Source organism: Anthonomus grandis, chromosome 1, assembly GCF_022605725.1.
Source record: "Anthonomus grandis grandis chromosome 1, icAntGran1.3, whole genome shotgun sequence".
Taxonomy (NCBI): Eukaryota; Metazoa; Arthropoda; class Insecta; order Coleoptera; family Curculionidae; genus Anthonomus; species Anthonomus grandis.
The window spans coordinates 16,490,265-16,512,275 of NC_065546.1; the positions used below are offsets into that span (position 1 = coordinate 16,490,265).

Here is a 22,011-nt window from a genome sequence, read left to right on the forward strand (position 1 = left end):
TTGCCAAAATGTATACAGGGCCGTGTAAAATAAGTGGTCGGTAAAGTTTAAATTGTTAAAACTTTTTTTCTAGCAACTCCGTGATAATTTTGGTATTAGAATTGAAAAGAACAAACATTTTTACATAAAAAAGGTGCTCTTGTCTAATTTCGATAGGAGCTTCTGTTTTCGAAAAAATCAATTATTAATAAGTCATGAGTTAGTATTTCAAAAAGTAACTACAAATAACATCTTGTAAAACAATAGTTGGCTGTGTTTGTTGACAATTAGTTTATTTGTTAAATTTTGTTTAATGTTTTGTTGACATTTCAGATTTTTTAAATTTGCTTTGGCAAAGTAAATTAGTTCTTTTTTGTGATTCATTTTTCAAAAATTATGGATAGATTTACAAATCAAGAGTTAGCTGACATACATTTTGTTTGTGTAATAGCAGTTCTTTAGCGCCTGTCCGTGAGTATCGCCGAAGATTTCCCCTAAGACATGTTCCAGATCGTCAAGTTTTTATAAACACTCACCGAAATTTATGCAATAACGGAAGTTCTCAAAGAGCTCGTGGACAAGGCAGACCACAAGAAGATTATAATTTAGAAAATGTTTTAAATGTTTTTGAAGAAAATCCGGGGGCAAGTATAAAAAATGTATCAAGAGCCACACATATCCCTCGCTCTATAGTAAGTAATTAAAAAAATTACTTATTGTTACCATAGTAATTTAATTTTTATTAGATTGGAAGAATGTTAAGATCCCAAGAGTTACATCCGTTTTATTACCAGCGGGTCCAAGATTTAGAGCCAGACGATTTTCCGTTGAGGATCCAATTTTGTCAATGGGTAATTAATAATCCAAACTTAATTCCTTCCATTTTATGGACGGACGAAGCCACTTTCACACGAAATGGTTCATTTAACACGCATAATATGCATTTTTGGGCAGATAAAAATCCAAGAGCCATAAGGCGTAGTAATTTTCAAAGAAGGTTTTCGGTACATTTGTGGGCGGGATTAATCGGGGACCAACTTATTGGCCCGATAGAATTACCCAATCGGCTAACTTCGGAGAATTATCTTCATATGCTGGAAAATAATCTTGTGGAGCTTCTGGAAGAAGTTCTCTCTTATCTTACGCCAAAACATGATTTTTCATTTTGGTCGCAATGTGCGTGAGTGTATGAATAACCATTTTCCTGAACGTTGGATTGGTCGAGGTGGTCCTATAAATTGGCCTCCTCGATCTCCAGATCTAGCTTCGTTAGCTTTTTTTCTTATTTATGGAGACATTTAAATGAGTTGGTATATGCCGTGGAGATAAATACTCGTGAACAACTGATGCAAAGGATTAATTGGGCTGTTAATGAAATAAAGAGAAATCCATTTTTTGTTTTAAGGGCTACTCGCGCAATAACGCGTAGGGCAAGATTGTGTCTTCAGCAAAATGGAAACCACTTTGAACATTTGTTGTAATTTGTGCTTTTTTGTTTGGTGTTTTTATTTTTTTTTTTTACGTAATAAATTAATTGTTTTTTTTTTTTACCTATTCAATTACATTTAAAAAAAACAATTGAACTCGAAAAACAATTTTTGATCTTAAATAAAGTATTTGTGATAGTCTTAGGTCATGTTTAACCCCAACGAATTTTTAAGATGCTTTTTAATTTTATTAACTGTTGCCAACATAACTTACGCGTTCTCTTTGCAAAACATTTACATCTAATTTTTTCGAAAACGGAAGCTCCTATCAAAATTAGACAAGAGCACCTTTTTTATGTAAAAATGTTTGTTCTTTTCAATTCTATTACCAAAATTATCAGGGAGTTGCTAGAAAAAAAGTTTTAACAATTTAAACTTTACCGACCACTTATTTATACGACCCTGTATACATTTTGGCAAAAATGGTTGCAATATTAGTTTTTTAATAAAACCAATAGTAAATGTGGAATATTTCAAAAGATTACAACTAGGCGTTCCGGATATATTAACAAAAAACCATCTTTAACATGATTCATAAAATACCCTGTAACTTAAAAACGATGCACTTTTGAACCATACTGTATATGGACTTTTTGTCTTATTTTTAGACAGAGATGCGGCTGGTAAAATATTTTGATATAATTTCGGGACACCCTGTATATCTATTAGCATTGTATCTAATGTATTTAATATTAAATATGAGATATAATAAGTCGCCAATGAGTTTTGCGTGAAAAAGTAGCTTTTCGTTTCCACAATGTATTCAGTAGCAAGTGAAGTAATATTATTACCCTGCTATTAACAGTTCACAAAAATGTGGAAAAAAATCTCTATTAACAGTGGGAATACCCTGCAGTTGCAACCAAAATAAAATATATAGTATACAAAATATTTACCTCCTCGTCCTTTTTTTCACTTCTTGGGGATCTATCCTAGTCATTAATGCAGCTGGTGTACCCGGCCTGGGAAAGAACTGATTAATAAATAAGCTAGGGAACTTATATTTTTCACACAGCGACATTGTTTCATCGAAATTTTCTTCAGTTTCCGTTGGAAATCCGCAAATTATATCAGTAGCAATTGTCATTCCAGGAACCCTACAAAATATAAGTTATAAATAAACAAATACCGTTATAATATTAATCAATTAAGTAAAATGAGTTAGTAAAATTCATTGAAAAAGCCAGAAGAAGAAACGAATTATCAGTACCAAACTCTAATATATCTTTAATTATATATAATAATATATAAACTATATAATTGAATGAAAATTAGTATATCGATAGAATAGTTATAAGAGCATCTTTTGACATATTCTGTTATTTTTCGTCACTTCCGGTTTTACAGGAAGTGAAATACGTATTACTATACCAAGGGTGCTGATTTAAAATAAGAAAGTTGCTGTTAAACAGGAAAAACAGGAAGTGACGAAAAATAACTGAATATGTCAAAAGATGCTCTTATAACAATTCCATCAATATAGCAAATTTCCGTAGTTTATCTTGATAAGTAAAAAAGTTATTAAGTGTTCCCTTTTTCCTGTGTCACCCGGTATATATGTATTATATTATATCTTAAGATAAAAAACGAGATGGCTTTACCGGTCCAAAAGCTCATATAACCAAATGTTCATTCATCCAAATGTGCGTTCGTCCAATGTAGTCGGGCATTTTCGATATCAATTTTCTAGGGAATATTCATGTAGACGCAGTAAATATTGGCAACGTCTCAATTTCATTTAAACTCAACTTTCATCAAACTAACTAATTTCATTAGCGGAAATTTTGTCCAAGCAACATCAGGCTGAGTTACCGATTGGAAACGCTATCGATGTTTATTTCTTGGCTTATTTATTGTACCTATATCGCAGTATTAAGAAAAAAATAGGTACACTAGTAGTTATTATAAGTACACTATAAAGTTATTTTGTATTCGCACAAATTTTCTTTTGTCCATTTTTTGTAAATTCGGCTACATTTCTTTGAACTTTCTGCATGTTGTTGCTACAATTTTGTCACATTGTCCATAAATAATAAATAGATTCATCAAAACTTCATTTGAATAACTATTCCTTTCCATTTTAATGAATTTTTAGGTCACTATTTTAAAAAAACACCCAAGCGTATTTACTATTAATCAACTAAATGTCACTGTCAAACATCAATAGCATAGCATTGTTTCATCATGACCTTTCATGGCCAACTAAAGCAAATATGTCAAAATATTCCGATTTTTACAGAAAATAGCTTTTATTTCCGAAACCGAACTACTTCGATATAGGAACATAATACCTCTTTAGACAGGGATTTTAATTTCCTTTTAGAATATGTTATAATATACAGGGTGTTCCATTTAAAAAATGCACTTTTTACCATTTTTGTATCTAGCGGTAAAATCACTAATTTTGAGCAACCCTGTATAACGTAGAACAAATTTTCATAGTGAAAAATAATGTACAATACTTATTTACATAAATTACGTTTATAATTTCAAGGTTCTGCGCGTTCCAGTGCCGTAGTAATACAAATTTATTTGGATCTATGTTTTCGTCAAAAAAACAAAGAAAATAATTAATTTCTCGAAAACCACTAAAGATAGGTATAGGAATACCTTATACAGAACCAATCATAAAGTGATAGCGGATCGGAAAATAAAAAAATATATAGGGTATTCCATTTAAAATAACAAATTTGCTACTACTTTTTGGTATAAGCGGCAACGCTGCATCGCTAAAAATATTTTTAATCGTTAGATCATCAGATAAAACCCATCTTGCCAAATTTAAAAAAAAAATTATTTTCCGTTCTCCGTAAACGTCTTAGGTACCATCAACCATCAATCACCCTGTATACTACTATGTGGTTTTTTACAGGTATTGGAAAAAGCCACTAACCATGACAGAAATCTTAGAGGAATTGGAGAATGACTCTACGTCGGACATTCCTACAGGCATTACAATTTTTCCACCCGAAAATGCCAACGAAAACTGCGATACCGATGAAGATTCTGGGGCTGAAGACGATGTAGTACCAAATAATTTACCCGCAGTGCAACTAAGGGCCCCGGCGGAAATTGAATTTGACGTAGAAGGTGAAGACGACTGGGACAGTGATGACGATCTACCACTGTCCACTTTTGTTGAAAGGCGACCTAAACACATAAAGACGTTTCACTGTACTCTCAATAAAGATTTAGAGTGTACGTTTATGCAATGGCAATCAGTTCAAACTGCACAAAGCAATCATTCCCCTGGAAATATTTTCAAGCTGTTCTTTGATGAGAACTTGGTAGGAGAAATTGTCAATTTTACCAATATTTATGCACAGCAAAAAAACCGCCCCGGTAACGTTACTGCAGACGAGATGTACTGCTTCATAGGGGTGTTACTTGTCAGTGGATATACAACTGTTCCAAGGCGACATATGTATTAGCAAAATTGCAACGATACCCAGAATAAACTTATATTAGCCGCTATTTCCAGAGATAGATTTCAATTCATAATGAGTAATCTTCATTGCAGTGATAATACTTCACCTTGATAAAAAAAGACAAGTACTCTAAACTGCGTCCTCTTTTCAAGAGCCTAAATAAAAAAAATTTTGATTATGCCCCAGTTGAAGAGAATCACAGCCTTGATGAAGCCATGATACCGTATTTTGGGAGACATAGCGGTAAGCAATTTATTCGAGGCAAGCCTATAAGGTGGGGGTATAAATTTTGGGTAGGTACCCTACGCCTTGGATACATTGTTTATTTTGATCCCTACCAAGGTGCGTCGACAACAATTCCGGACAAATATAAACACCTGGGTTTCGGAGCGTCAGTTGTTCGTTCTCCAATATGCAAATGTTTTACAGAAAATGCCTTACCAGCCCTTTCACATATTTTTTGACAATTTTTTCACATCTTTATCACTTCTAAAGGAGCTAAAATTGAGGAACATCAAGGCAACTGGTACTATACGTGAAAACCGGATCCCACAATCTCCATTTAGCAATGCGGCAGTTCTGAAGAAAAAGACACGAGGTACACTTGAATGGGGTGTTGCCGATAATGACATCGCATTATGCAAATGGAATGACAACAGCGTTGTTACTTTAGCCACCAATGCATGTTCAGTTTCACCAGTAAATAAGGTCAAACGATTTTCACAGACTGAAAAAAAGCATGTTTATATAGATCAGCCTCAATTGATCAAGGCATACAACGAAAATATGGGAGGTGTAGACCGTAGTGACCAAAACATAAGCCAATATAGAGTTTCAGTACGAGGTAAAAAGTGGTATTTTACGTTATTTTCCCGCTGTGTAGACATGGCCTCACAAAACTCGTGGCAACTCCATAGAAATAATGGTGGTACTCTTGACCAACTTCAGTTTAGAAGGGACCTAGGGACACAGCTGCTCGAAACGTACAGGAAAACAACTAAGAGAGGACCTTCGAAATTGCCAAAAACTGCATTGCAATTCTCACGTTACGATAGACTAGATCATTTAGTTACATATCACGAGAGTCAGCGGAAATGTGCTGTGTGCTACAAAAAAGCAAATTTTGTGTGCCAAAAATGTGAAGTTGGTCTTCACCCAAAAAACTGTTTTGTGGACTATCATACAAATTAGTTTTTAAGTTTAAGTTTTAAGTATTTTGCTAAGCTAAGATATTTTTAAGTCTTTACTTATTTTTCTAATAGTAGCCCTTTATCCTACCGTCCTTTTAAAAGGACCGCCGTTTTTTCCAAAACTGGAAATTGAAAAAAAATCATGATTTTTTCTCGATTTATGGGACCTTCTATTGACTCAGCTTAGAAAACCATAATTTAGAATATTTCATTGAAATTGGACTTAATCCTAGAGTTATTGTATGTGACCCGAGCAGTAATAACAGAGGCTCTTTAAAGATTCTCGCAGTTCATAAAAAAAAACCATTTTGTTATTTCTGCGATTAGATCATGCGTAGGGAATGGCCTTTAAAGAAAGATCGGTCACCGCTATCTTTATATTAGATATGAACATCCTCTTTGATGCATTAAACAGTAAAAAAATGTTTGATAAAAATCCTTATCGTTGTGGTCTGAGTAATAAAAATATAAAAGCAATTAAAACTGTAAATAGAGGTATTTAGTTAGCACTATGATAAAATTGTCGAAAAACATTGTGAATGGTAAAAAAATGAAAAAAAGATCGACCACCAGGTTTAAATGGCATAATTCAGACCATAAATGCTATATTTGCTTTATTTGAGAAAGAAAAAAAAAAGACAATAACACATATATTTTGACAAAGCTCCTAAAACAGGCTTTTTTAAAAAAAAAATTTCAGTTCCAATCCTCCGCCACTACTGAGCAGTTAAAAGACAATATTTGACAGACTATTACCAACATTTACATTTAGAAAATATTGTGTTAAAGGAGTTAAATCCACTGCTCTGCACTTTTGAAATATGTGAATAAAATTATCCAAACGCTTATTTAACTCAATTCACTATTCAGTGATAACACATTAAAAAAAATATAATTCAGTACCAGCAATATATGCTTGCAATTTACAGAGTCTAGATGATTTTGAATTATCAGCAATATTCAATTTGCCTAATAAATTAAAGAAAAAAAGCGGTATAATATGAAATGCACACATTACTATTTATGCAACATTACATTATGAAATGCAGTAACTTTTTGGATGAAGATAGAAATTACTTACTTCTCCTGCAGAAACTCCACTACATGTTCAAAATCTTTTCTGCAGTACTCCCTCTTCATGTCTGCCAGCACTTGGTCACTACCACTTTGAACTGGTACATGCAAAAATCTATATACCCTAGGATGATGCATAATTTTAGCGATTTCTTCTAAATGCTCCAAAATGTATGGAGGATTTGTCATTCCTAGGCGCAAACGACATCCTGGTGGTACTACTTCTACTAACTGCCACAGAAGGGCTGGTAAAGAAGTTCCAATATCACGACCATAGGTACCTAAAAAATTATTTAAGTCATTTTTTAAAACAAAGATTAATGTTAATATTACCAGTATCCTCAGATGTTAGCCAAATTTCCACAACTCCTTCTTCGAAAGCCTGTTGTGCTCTGGCCACTATTTCTTCTGGGGGATAACTTCCTAAATCTCCTCTGGCATGTTTTGTTTTACAGTAAGTACACTGATTAAGACATCCAGTATTTATAGCAATAATTTCTAAGAACCATATTATATATAAAATTTAATCAAAACTTTTATAAAAGCTTAGCTGTACCTATAAGAGGGTTCCTGCGAACTTTTGGTAACAGCAATGATGCCCCTCCAATTTTTTTACCATTTTCTTTCTTTGTTCCCATAAGCTTCACTGTATTTCCTTTCAAAGTTTCTTCTACCACTAAAAACTCAGAAAATAAGCTCTTGACATCTTTATTATATGTAACAGTTTTACCTTCTACAACCCTATCAATTTGCTGCACTCCGATTACACTATATCCTTGTACAAACGATGATTTTGGTGCTCCCTGAGGTACACATCCAGCCAACACAACATGTTTGCCTTGTTTTTTAGCAGATTCTATTTCATTTCTAAAAAAAATTAACTAGCACATATTAACTAAATGTGTAGTTTTATTTCACCTAAAATGATCCTCAGCAGGATTTTTAACAGTACAGCTATTTAAAAGCCATAAATTAGCTTTGGTTTTATCATCTGTTAACTGATAACCATAGGCGCTAAGCTGTCCCGCCATATATTCAGAATCTGAGCTGTTATGTGCACAGCCCCAGGTTTTAACATAGATACTTTGAACCCCTGGAATATTTTCGCCAACCGGTTCAGGGATTTCATCTTCCTATTGGCCAAGTTCAAATAAATTTGTCAATGATTGTGATCTTAAAATATAATTTAAAAAAGATATTACTTACATTTTTTTTACGCGCGTTTACTTTGACGCTCTTTCTGGTGCTATATCGTTCCTTGGGGGTTATATCTTGTGCTGATATTAGGTCCTCAATATCCTCTATTATTTCCTTACATGGGGGTTCCATGCTGGACCTAAATTTATAAAAACCTTATTAAGCTCTTGATGTAATATCCTATTTTATTTAGAATTAAACCGGTAAAAATATTTTTTTACCGGTCAAGGAATTCCGCTTGAGGTACTGCAGGGAATGATGACCCTCAAATGAACGTAAAATGCACATACTGTAACGTCGCAATCCCTAAAGGAGGAGGTCACACGCATGCATCAGAGGAAATTCATATGTAGGTATTCAATCATCCACTAGACATGTGCGGATAGTATCTACTCGATACTTTAATATCTGATACATGCGAATATTCGAAGTAATCGAATCCTTCGACGCCAACTACTCGTTACTCGAATACTTTTTTAAATTCCAAATTTCCATGTCACCGGTGGCTGCTTATGCGTACTAAATTTATTTTATAAGTCAAATATGGCAATATTTAATAAAATGATTAATAGCTATTTATATTTACCCGGCGTTGTCGCCAGCCTCCACGCACATGCTTGATACTTCGATACCTTTTTTTTCAAATAGTTTTGAATTTGTGCGTCGTGCCTGATTACTTGATTACTTTTTATTGCATAAGTATTAAAGTATCATTTTATAATATTCTTACTAAAACTTGATAACCCTCTATTATACTCGAAAAATATAACAAACGCCAATGCAAGCCCTAAATTTAATATAGGTATTCTTATAAAATCTTAATATTCGTCTGTATATGCACCAACAACTAACAAGTATACAAGTAATGACTACTTTGTAATGAATACAAAGTATCTGATACTTAGATATGAAGTATCAGTATCTACTCGATACTTATAAAAGTAATCGTTGCACATCACTATCATCCACGCTTCCGTGTTGACTGAGTTGAAGGGGGTTCGCCCCGAGCGAAAGCGATGTAACAGCTGGGGTCTTAAGGCACTCACCCCAGGCCGTTCGATAGTACAGGGGCCCACTCTTACCGCAGCTAGTTTTGTAGTAGTACCTGGTGGCGCCTGAGCAGAACCCTGCTGCGTAATATGCGTATATAATCGCGGCCACCGGTCCATTACCTAATGAGGAGTCAGCCTGGTCAATTATCGACACGAAGTGTAGGAGGAAGCTGGAACACCGTCTGATGCGTCCAAAACATGCGCAAATACACTTACACTGCAACATTATTTGAAGGAACCCTATCACTATGGCAAAAAAAAGGGTAAGAAGAGCCAACCAACTGACGAAGCCAGTGGTCGGCCGGACGGAAAGCCGCAAATGTCTCTGCGCTTTAGAAACTCCGGTAGAACACAGGCGGAGTTTTTAGAACAGAGGCAGAAAGAGGCTTGAAATGAATATAAAAAGGTGAAAAAGCGCCTTAAGATAAAGATGACAAGATACAAAAGAGCTAGCTGGCAAAGATTTTGTAGTAAACTGGAAATGTCGATGTCCGATTTCGCCAGACAAGTCAAACTTCTCAGCTCAGATAGGAGACGTGAAATAGGCTCTCTAAGGGTAGGAGACAGTGGGACAAGCACTAAAGAGGATACACCTAAACATCTGCTCGAAACTCACTTCCCAGGGAGGACGATGCGGTTACAGATCCGGTCAAGAACCATCATGAGCCTGATTGGGGATTGATAGCGGCAGTTACTGAATTCTGTTTATAAAATTCAGCTAGGACAGATGGAATAATCCCAAAGATGCTACAGTCGGGCCCTAAAAATATCCTTCCTCAACTGAAGGATATTTTTCGGGCTAGTGTAGCAATAGAATATGTACCGAAGACATGGAAAAAAAGACTACAGCCTGGTCAAGTCTTATAGAGGTGATTGTACTCATCAGTTTAACGTACTTTCTAATGAAAATCTTAGAGAGGATGATCGATAAACACTTAACTGAGGTGATTCGGAAGGCAAATCCACTCCATTGAAATCAATACGCGTAAACAAAAGGGCGGTCTACTGAAACTGCTCTACACGTCATAGTTGATAAAGCAGAGAGAGCTATCAACAATAAGGAGGTTGCATTAGCACTCTTTGACGTTGAAAGAGCCTTCGATAAGGCGAAACCCAATCAGATCTGGGAGGCTCTACAGACTTCATTGGTCGGTTGGGTCAGATCATCGCTGCGTGAGAGGACTGCAAGCTCAACTCTGAGAGATCACCGAACAGAGATCGGGGTGGGTGGTGAGTGCCCGTAAGGGTGTTGCCATCGCTCAAGCCTATCACCAAAGCTCTGGTGTCTGGTCATCGAGGTACCCCAAACGCAGGACTAAACCCGCCATTAATGTATATTATCCCCAATTATTTTCTGAATTATTTTCTGATAAGTGTTCCTCAGAGGCCAGTTTTGGCCCCCATACTATTTTTACTATTTATAAATGATATTACATCTCTTAATATAATTGGGTTCACTTTATTCACAGACGACACCACAATTTTATGACATTGCTCTGACCAACTAAGCCTTAAAGAAGCTATTCTCACAGATCTTCAAAAGCTCTAATCCTGGTGGATTCCAACCTTCTATTGCTAAACTTCACCAAAACAAATATTTTGTCATTCAAGTGTCAGGTGAGGCTCCCGAGTATTCATAGTGTTTATGTTGAATCTCGGCCTGAGACTAAATTTTTAGGAGTTATGGTGGATACTGAATTGAGTTTCAAATCTCATATTATAAATCTTTCAAAGAAGATATCATCCGGATGTTCCGCTGTTAGAATTACAACCATTAAGTTGGGATGTGTAATGGCAAAATCAGTGTACTATACCTTAATAGAGTTAAGGTTATATGATATATGGTCTTTGTTTTTGGGAATTCTCTAATCAGGGCCTCATGGAGTGAGGACTTTAGGTGTTGCAGAAGAGGTAAGGAAGATAAGATACATTTGTGGCACAGCCAATAGAAAACACTGTAAGCCCCTGTTTAAAAAACAAGGCATTTTAACTCTATATGGACTAATTGTTTTCGAAACCGCGACAATGATTCATAAATATCGACACAGGTGTCTCAAAATGCCTCAAAACTACAGTTACCCATACCTCGCTCAACATTGGTAAAAAAATCAATTGTTTACAAGAGCATTAGGATCTACAATCATCCACAAAATAATTTGTCCGCCGTTCCTTCCCTCAAAATGTTTAGAAATAAAGTTAGGAGATTGCTAGCTGGTAGAGCCTATTATAGTTGGAATTTTAGGTAAATATTATAATGAATTTTATTGTGATAGTTTTTAATGTTCTTATTATTCTTTATTTTTAAGTTTTAAACATTTTAGTAAGTTCTATTTGCAATTGTCTAATAATATGTTATGTGCACTGTTTATATACTTATATTTATCTTTTTTATATTATACTATTTAACCCATTATACTTTGATTTCATGTTTTGTTTTTTGTCTAGTTATTTCATATATTTTATTTATATCTGATGCATGTATGTGTTAAGTCTACTTTGATAGTTTGTGAGTAGTGCTATTTCTGTGAAATCAACCTTTGAACTAGGATAATTTATATTTGTTTTGTCAAGAAGATCCATATCTTATGATAATAATGCTTTTTTTGACTTTGACTTGTACCAGAAACCTCTGCATATCGCGCAAGACGTCAAGTACCTAGGCGTATACCTGGACAGTAAGCTAATATGAATTAAACATGTCACCAAAGCAGTCAACAAAGGAATGGCCATCTTGTGGCAACTTCAAAGGGTAGTTGGTAGGAAGTGGGATATGCTGTAATTAGAGTTAGAATAGTCGACGCCTCGGTGGTCTGGTGGATTACAACAAACAGGTCTTTAAATCCTCAAAAACTAGCTAGACTGCAAAGGCTGACCAGTCTCGGCATCACAGGTGGGATGAGAACCACCAGGTGCAGCGTTTAAAATCCTGGGTTTACCAAAACTCTCGCTGTGGATTCATAGGGAGGCGCTAGCAACCTTTGTAACGATGAACCCATATGTATATAATACATCACATATTTTGTTATTCTCTTTTTTCTTTCCTGCTTTGCATATGCTTAAGTACAAACTTATATGCAACATATTCAAATTATGTGGAACATATTTCAACATATTTGTATTGCTTCTCTTTTCTTTTTTTTCAAATCAAATTCTTTCCTGTAATTGGGTAATAAACATGTTTATTCCAATAGGTTTGTTGCCTTTTTTATGAATGAATGCGCTACATGGATATACATAGCATTGATTATGCGCTACATAGCATTGACCCGTGGTAGTAGAGCATAGATCTTTCACCAATCTGGTAGAGAAGAAAATGCCAATTCTGCTGCCCTTCAATGCAAAGTCAGAGGACGCTCTATGGTTAGGAGGATCCTTTGAGGTTGACATAGCAAGCAGAATGGCCTAACATAGACGCTCAACCTGGAAAGGATTTGCAACTATGGTACACAGACGGTTCAGGAAGGGTCCGGAACAGGGCTGTCAGGAGGTGAAGTATGTCGTACCGATCAATGAAATAATCATTTACTTCGACAGCTAAAAAAGCCATCCAAGCATCCAGGACCATCCAGGGCAAGCACCCGGGATGCGCTAGATCCATCCCGGAGCGGAGTGAAATGAGCGGGCCGTCAAGTTCGCAAGGCCCGGATCAGCTCTCCCACTGATGAACCCTACCTTGGACTAAGTAAGAGACACATTTCTTGTATCCTAGACAACTAGGCATAGGAAAAGACCAGGAAAAACTGGAGTGGAAACAGCTGTTGTCGACAGGCCAAAGAACTGCTATCAAATTCAACCAAAGGTAGGATAGCATAGCTGCTGTCCCGGCAAAGACGGATTATAGCAGACATGAGTGGAGTACTAACGGGTCACTGCAGACTAAACCAACATCTGCATATTTTAGGTGTGGTACCTAGCCCGCTGTGCTTTAGGTGTGGCCTGGCAGAGGAAATGGCATATCATTTATGATTATAATTTAGGAGAATGCAAGGATGGGCTAGGACCAGGAGAGAAACCATGGGTGCTAGCGTTCCTGCTATGAGAAGAACTAAAGAACCTTAACCGGGAAGGCCTGCTCTCCCTCATTTGGAGGATGGGTCGCCTGCTTAGGCAGACTATAGAGGGTGAGCGGTGATGACGGGGTTTTAGGGATTGGTGTAAAGGAACTTTTAGGCCTATCCTCTGAACACTGTCCCCCAACTATTAATACTAGTACTACTACTCCATAAACAACATTTATTTTTGTAACAGGAATATTACACAGAAGGTACAGACAATCAGGATCAAATACTGATTACTCAAATTTTAGTGCTCTACTCTCTAAGTGTCGTACATTATCTAGTGAAATTTGTAAAGCTTCATTCCAACTCAGGCGCTTCTACTGTTCCAAATGAGATATTCCTTTATAACCTTAGGGCTGATACTAGTATTTCTATTACAATTCTCTTTGCCACCCACTTTTCATCTGTATTGAACCAGAATACTAACCCTTTCAATGATTCAGGCAGCTTTGATACCTCATATAAATTTAATCATATCAACCAGGCGTTCCTCAGTCCTATTACAGTTGAAACAGCATTAGCTAAACTGGACAACAGAAGGTTTCGATGAAATTCCAAATAGGCTTTTAAAAGAGTGCTGCCATTCCCTCTTCCTTCCACTTTTTTATATTTTCAATCTGTCCCTCACATCTAGAACTTTTCCAGATGATTGGAAGCTATCTCATGTATGTCCTATTTATAAATCTAGGAATAAAAGTGATGTAACTAATTATCGTCCCATTAGTATCCTCTCTGCAATTCCTAAGCTGTTTAAGCGCTGTGTAGAAGTGGTTCTGTCTCACACATTTCAGGAAATAATTGGGGATCAAGAATATGGATTAACCAGAGGTCTCTCTGTTGATACAAACTTGTTTATTTTTAGCAACTACATCTTTAAATCCTTTGCCGACGGTAATGAAACAGATGCAATATACACGGACTTTTATAAAGCCTTTGATAAGGTAAACCATAATATTCTTATCTCCCATATTTCAGATCTTGGCATCAGCGGGTCGCTTTTACTTTGGATTAAGTCTTATCTGATGATCTCTTCTTGAATTTTCCAATATAATTTGGTCACCTCATTTTCTCATTTACATTGAGAGGATTGAAAATTTTCAGTGCAGGTTTATCAGGTTTGCTGGTGGTACTGAATGGTATCCATCCAGTCCAGAGTGTATGTACCTTTTCTCTATACATGTATCCTCTTACACAACATGAGGTCAGAAGCTTCTCCATATTCCCTTTTGCAGAACATCCTATTAACTAAATAGTCCTATTAACAGAACAGCTTCTACAGTGAATAGATTTGCAAAAGATCTTGACTTTTTTCATACTTTCTTAAATAAATTTAAGTCTTCAGCTGGGGCTATTGTTTTGGGATAGTACCCTAGCCCCACTCTTTAGGTTAAGCTTAGCTTAAATTATTAATTAGAACTATAGTTATTACTTAAGATTATTGTTAGCTACTAATATGTACTTGAAATGTTGTATATGTTAACCGATGAATAAATAAATAAATAAATTACTGAATCAAAAATTACTGATTACCCAAAGTAAATTTAGGTGTTTTAATTTTTTTATTTGTGTTAAGTAAAATTTCTCATTAAATACATATGTTTAAAAAATGTATCTACATCATGTAAGCATATTAGTTTTTTTCACATTTAGTAGTATGTATTTCTCTATACATACTACATACACATATGTATAATATATTTTTTTATTTAAAGAAATACATTATTATTTATCAATAGGTTTTACTTTTATTTACTTTGTATATTAGGGAACAAAATATGTGCATATAATTTATATGTTTTAATAGTTATAACAAACTTCAGAAAAAACAAACCAATTTGAATTGTTTTTTAGGGTTTGTTATATCTGAACATTACTGTATTGCCCAATTTTTTTAAGAATCATTAGGGAATCAATATGTAACTTATATTCTAAACATTTTATTAATATTTATAACATTGAATGCCACTACTGAGCACTTGAACAAAACATATTATAATATATGAATATCCCACCATGTCCAATCTTTAATATATTGAAAATAAAATTGAATGTGGAATGGTAATTTGTTAGATGGCTATATCAATTTGTACTCGAGACTAATCTCATCAACACATAATATTTATACACTAGCATTTACGAATTAATGCAGGATTAGACTTTAAAGATTTATTGAATTCCAAATATTGTATATTTTTGAATATTGACTAAAAACATATAATACATAAACTTGACAAACCCATTATGACTGAATAGATTATGTACTTAGTACATAATGGAATAAATTCAGTTAAAACTAATCAAAATTTATCTCGCAAAATTCCTGAGACCCGTCGTTTTTTGTTTATTTTTTTTCACATTTCAAGATTTTGTATTTTTTTACCTACAGGGGGGTCCAAATTAAGCTGAATTTTTTTTTCCAAATGGAAAGCCACTTTTTTTAAACTCTCATTGAAAAGAGCTCTTTTTCTTGATTAAATTGCCCTATTTACTTTTGTGATTATCTAAAGGAGAAATACGAAAAAGAAATAAAAACCATTAAATTATTAAAAGTTGCGTTTAATGTATAAGATGCTTAAAATGAGCACCATTTACTTGTTGGCAAAGCCCAAGACGATAATAAAATTCGTTTCTGACATTTTCTAACACTTCTGGAGATATTTATCGGATTTCTTGCCTAATACGTTCTTTAAGTTCGTCTAGGTTTCCTGGTTTGCTCATATAAATTTGACTTTTCAAATGTCCCCACAGCAAAAAACCAAGTGGGGTGAGATCAGGAGAACGTGCCGGCCACTTGAGTGCACCCCTTCTACCAATCCATCTGTTTGGAAAATTGTCATCTAAATACTATCGTACATTACGGGCATAATGTGGGGAAGCACCATCTTGTTGCATCCAGATTCTTTCATCATACAAATCTGGATCGAACTGACTCGGATATAAGGCACGTTAGACTGGAACTAGTTCATGTTCAAGAAATTCTAGATATCTTTCCCCAGTTAAAGTATCATTAAAGAATATGGGCCCTATAACTTGCCTGCCAATTATGCCAGCCCAAACATTAGTTTTCTGGGGATATTGTGTATTAGTTTCCCTTACCCAGTGTGGGTTCTCGTCAGACCAGTAGCGACAGTTCTGCTTATTACCGGATTTTCTTCCTTCCCTAACAATACATTTAATTGGGTGTTTTCATCGACTTTAGAAGACTTTTGTCTTGAAACATCCCTCACGTGCCCAACTTCTCGAAATCTGCTTTCGATTTTACTAACCGTACCTTGGTTAATAGGTGGCAAACCTGGATATTTCTGCCTGAATAAGTGGACAACCTCTAGCTGAGTACGACTTCTGTCCCCATAACCAATCATCCTTAAGATTTCAGTCTTGTGGGATTTGGATAAATAAGGCATTTTTTCAATATAAGTTAACTTATTTAACAACTGGTTGAAATTCACTTTAACAGTGACACTACAACAATGTCAGGAAATGTCTTGATACCAATAAAATAAACAAACACGCCAAAAATTTACCAACACAAAATATTTCGAGACTTTTAATAATTTAATGGTATTTATTTTTTTTTTGTATTTCTCCTTTAGATAATCACAAAAGTAAATAGGGCAATTTAATCAGGAAAAAGGGCTCTTTTCAATGAGAGTTTAAAAAAAGTGGCTTTCCATTTGAAAAAAAAAAGTTTGGGTAATTTGGACCCTCCCTGTAGGTGAAAAAATACAACAACTATCTTGAAATGTGAAAAAAATAAACAAAAATCGACGGGTCTCAGGAATTTTGCGAGATAAATTTTGATTACTTTTAACTGAATTTATTCCAGTTAAAGTCACCACACTGTATGTATAGTGGTATAGTATGTACTTAGCAGTTTCATGTTTTTAGCCCAATTAAGAATTTCAGGTCACAAAAGCAGAAAACTTTTGCTTTGTAAATTTGTGAAAAATTTTCTGGCTGTAGTTCATTGAAAATTCTCAAACCTTAGAAAGCTGATCAATGAAAACTACATTTATAAAACTACATTTATTGAAACATATTATGGATTATGTTTTTTAGAGAAAATCAATTTTTTACTCTTCTAATATTATGCAAGGATTGTAGAAGGTAACAAAGTTTTCATTATTAACCTCTAGCAAATAGGCATAATTCAAAAAATATATTTTCCACAATTTTTTTAAAATAATTTTACAAAAACTAATAAAAACTGGAATCCTGAATTACAGGTAAATTTTTGGTGTGTATGGTAAAAGAAGCTGTAAAAGGAAGAAGAGGTGACTGAAAATGTATGCAGTCTGTCAATTTTAAAAAAGTGTATGTGTTATTTGTACAAAATACAAACAAAATTCTTGTATAAGGTATTTTTTGTACTTAATTATTTGAAACTTTATAATATGGTCATTTTGCTGTAGTCCTTATAGACAACTCATGGCATTTGTAACAAAGAGTGAGAGAAATCATTGAAAAGTCTAATTTGCTTAAAAAATCAGATTTTCTAGACAAATAATATCCTTGAAGTATTATTTACATAACATTTTCAAGATATTCAGAATCAATGCAATAACGTTTATAAATATTTGTATTCAAAAAAAAGATATAAAGTATGTAGATATTCTAGAAAAATTTCACACCATACTTACAAGCTTAATACATAATTGACATGAATATTTATTTATAAGGTACAGATAAGCTATGTTTACAACGCATGTACCAAATATTTAATACTTGGATCAAATGATGTCAGTAGGACTATTTTTTCGGTGTAAATGGCAGCACACTAAAATTTGGTACATGAATTTGTTGCTTCCCAAACAAGGTAGATTAAATTTATTTTTTTTGCTGTAAACACCTACGACCTATTTTGAAGTACCAAAATGATAGGTTTGACATTTTATTGGATATTAGCTCACAAGGTTTTTATTTTTATACATAAAAATAAAGAAGGAGAAGAGAAGGACAAGCTTAAGTCTTAAAAAAAAATTTATTAGTTTATTTTTAAACAACAATAATACTTTTTAAAATTTAGAGGTTGTGTCCTATAATTCTTCGACTAAACTAACAAACTCCCTTCAACTGACACTTTAATCCTAGAGATAATCCTGCACTAATTTAACCCTCAAAATCAATCCTTGTAAACAGGGCTGTATTTAATAAAAATAGTCCATCATTTGTTTCATGGACCTAATAGATTCGCGCGTTGTAAACATAGCTATAGATTGCTGTACAGGGTGGCCAGATAAGAATGCAAAGTGCTGTATTTTGGCAACTATTCGTCGTAGATACTTGCGGTAAAAAACTTTATTACTAAAGTGGCCAAAAGAATATCGTGGAAAATATTTTCAGATTTCCAAGATGGTCGCCAGGGGCGTAACCGCCATCTTAAACTTTTTAAGTAATTTTTCACTGAAATCTACCCAGTAAATGTTACGATAAAATATACGCTTTTTAAAGCTCAGCTCTACTCAAATAATTTTTGATTAACACTTTGTGACGTATCTATTAAAATAAAGTGGTGGGGGGTAATTCAATGTTTTTTAAAATAAACAGCTGTAACTCCTAAATGACTGAACGCATTTTAACAAACTTGGTCTCGTTGAAAAAAACATTTATTGCTACATCAAATCCGTCTTATCTGTGATATATCTAGTGCTTAGTAATGCCGCTAGAGCGCGTTTTTTAATCTATTAACAGAAAATTGCAAAATTCTCTAAAAAATTAAATGCAATAATATGACTTTTTTTTTCATAAAAATGTAGTGAAATGATAGCTAAATAGGCCAGTGAAAACCGTATCTCGATATCTTATTCGTAGCCTGAAATATCGAAGAAAGAATATCTAGTTATCATATAATTTTAATAAGACGCTATTACACCAATATTTATTGTTATTTATTTGTCTTTTTTCAAGGTTCAATGATAAAATGTTTTAATTTAATAATTTTTAAATATTCTTTGTTCAAAAAGTTTTAAAAAAATACGCTTATGGGCATAACAACAAAAACGACCGATTTTTAAATAAAAGTAATGCCTCCTTAAATGCTCGAACTGTCTTCCATCAAACTTAATGCATTGTTGGAGCCACTTATGCGTGCACATTACAGCAGCTTCAATTTCTGCTCTTGACAGGCTGTAAATGGCTTCTTATATTCCTATTTTCATGCCGTCTCTAGTTGTTGGTTGAATTTGGTAAACAATATCTTTCAACCGACCCCATAGGTATAATTCCAAACAGGTGAGGTCTGGGAAGGAAATAGACTTCCTCGGCCAATCCACCTTTGTTAAAATCTTAAATCTACATGTTCTTGCACATTTCTTGATAAATGTGCTGGGCAACCGTCTAGTTGCAAAAACATATTTTGTCGTAATTGCAGGGGTATATCTTCCAATAAAAGAGGCAAATGGTTCACCAGAAAATCAAGAAATACGGCACCATTTAGTGGTTGTTCAAAGATAGAGGGACCTATAATAGTTTCGCCCAGAATGCCACACCACACATTGAGACTCCAATGGCCTTGATGTTGGACCTCCCGCAACCAGTGAGGATTGTTGTCACACCAATAATGCACATTATGCAAATTAATGTTTCCGTCTAAGGATAAAAATTCTTTATTTTCCCTAATGCTGCCCAACATCCAATGACAATAATCTAACCGTCGGTCAAAGTCTCCGTGATTCAAGGTTTGATATAAAACCATATAATAATAATAATAATAATAATAATAATAATAAGCCTTTATTTCCAACAGGCAACTTGCCCAATAACAGGAAACAGTTGCAAAACAATGAAAAATATAGTTAAAAGAACACACACAAACAAACCTAAAAGAATGAAAAGAAAAGAAAAAAAGTAAAGTAAAGTAAAGTCACATTCTCAAAAGTTATCCAAAAAATTAGAACAAATAACTATTAATATGATATAAAAACCCAATTATAAAAGTTTAACAAGATAATCACATATTCAACGAAATTAAATTAAATTGACTGCAATATACCTACCAACTATAACTCAAACACATGGGTCTTAATCCCAAAAGTAATGATCCACCAAGATATCGACAATCACATGAACCGGAGAGAAATTTATATCGCACATGTGACAGATCCGATTAAATATAGCGCATATTGTATATAGTGGCGATTTCAACAGGATGTTAGTATGAGGCCTTGGCAGAAAGAACGTTAGGGGATGTCTAGCATTAAGCCTAGGCACCATGAAACGTACACCAGAAAAAAGTACAGGACTATCAATGAATCCATTCAGTAACCCATGCAGGAATTTTACAGAGAAGATCATTCTTCTGAGATGTAATGGATGTAGATTGAAGCGTTCCAATAGTTGCCGATGATCAAACCCTCTTACCGGATATATGCCATCCTGCCTGAAGGCCAAAAACTTAGCAAATCTACGCTGAACAGATTCAAGGAGACCAACATGATTCTGATAGAGCGGGGTTCCATATAATGCAGCCAAACTCCAGTTTTTATCTCACAAAGCTACAGAAAAGCAGTCTTAATGTAGATTCCAAAGTAAAACTCTGAGAACTTCTAATTATGAATCCAAGCCTTCTCAGGGCTGACTTGACTATGTTGTTGTAGTGTGGAACGAATGTAAATTCAGAGTCAAAGGTTATACCAAGTTCAGTAATTTGCTCTAATCTACTCAAAATAGTATCATTAATAAAGTAATTAAAATTTAAGGGTGTTTTTGATGTAGACTAACTGACCACACTACATTTAGCCGCATTCAAGCCTAACCTGTTAACAGCGCACCATACCTTCAATGTATGTAGATAGTCCTGAAGAAAAACACAATCCTCCAAACCATAAACATTTAAATATAGCTTCAAATCATCGGCAAAAGCCAGCCTATGACAAGTCAGTGACTCAATCAAGTCATTTATAAAAAAACTAAACAGGAGCGGACCCAGGTTCGAGCCCTGTGGCACACCCGACGTTACGTTAAAAAGTTTCGATTTAAAGCCCTCATATTCAACATATTGAGATCTACCAATCAAGTAGGAATGAAATAAATTCAATAATCTCCCTGAAAAACCATACTGAGTTAATTTATGCAGCAAAATATAGTGATCTATCCGATCAAAGGCTTTTTGGAAGTCGGTATAAATAACATCGACTTTAGTATTAATATCAAGTGATTCACAGATGTGGCTAGACAGACAGGATAAGTTAGTAACACAAGATCGCCCGCTAAAAAATCCATGCTGGTCTACAGAGATGAGTTCTTTTGCGTGACTAAATAGCGACCGATTCAGGATAATTTCGAAAATTTATGAGAAGTTACAGAGTAATGAGATTGGCCTGTATTTCACGATTTGATCAGAGTCCCCAGCTTTTAAAATAGGTATTATTTTAGCAGTCTTCCAAATTTCAGGGATTTGTTCTGTTGACAGTATTAAGTTGAAAATGTAGGTCAGCGGATCAGCCAGGACACCAATGCAATCTTTAACCAAGAAGCTAGGCACACCGTCTACACCAAATGTTAACTTATTTTTGAGTTTTTTACTAGCCAGAATAATCTGGGAAGCA

At 34.5% G+C, this 22,011-nt stretch overlaps 2 protein-coding genes across 4 annotated transcripts in view; one reads left to right on the forward strand and one right to left on the reverse strand.

The window, feature by feature from the left end:
* LOC126745112 (neurogenic locus notch homolog protein 1) overlaps positions 1-22,011 on the forward strand; it is a 610,297-nt gene that overhangs the window by 511,870 nt on the left and 76,416 nt on the right. The gene's annotated exons all lie outside the window — the stretch shown is intronic.
* Positions 1-22,011, reverse strand: part of LOC126745101 (threonylcarbamoyladenosine tRNA methylthiotransferase) — a 33,540-nt gene that overhangs the window by 7,023 nt on the left and 4,506 nt on the right. For both annotated transcript variants that reach the window (XM_050452824.1, XM_050452815.1), the window contains exons 2-8: positions 8,365-8,494; positions 8,077-8,291; positions 7,889-8,025; positions 7,715-7,834; positions 7,492-7,656; positions 7,166-7,439; positions 2,363-2,563 (exon numbers count right to left, since the gene is read on the reverse strand). In XM_050452824.1, the coding sequence (XP_050308781.1) occupies positions 2,363-2,563; positions 7,166-7,439; positions 7,492-7,656; positions 7,715-7,834; positions 7,889-8,025; positions 8,077-8,291; positions 8,365-8,494 (1,242 nt within the window). The remainder of the gene's footprint in view (positions 1-2,362; positions 2,564-7,165; positions 7,440-7,491; positions 7,657-7,714; positions 7,835-7,888; positions 8,026-8,076; positions 8,292-8,364; positions 8,495-22,011) is intronic.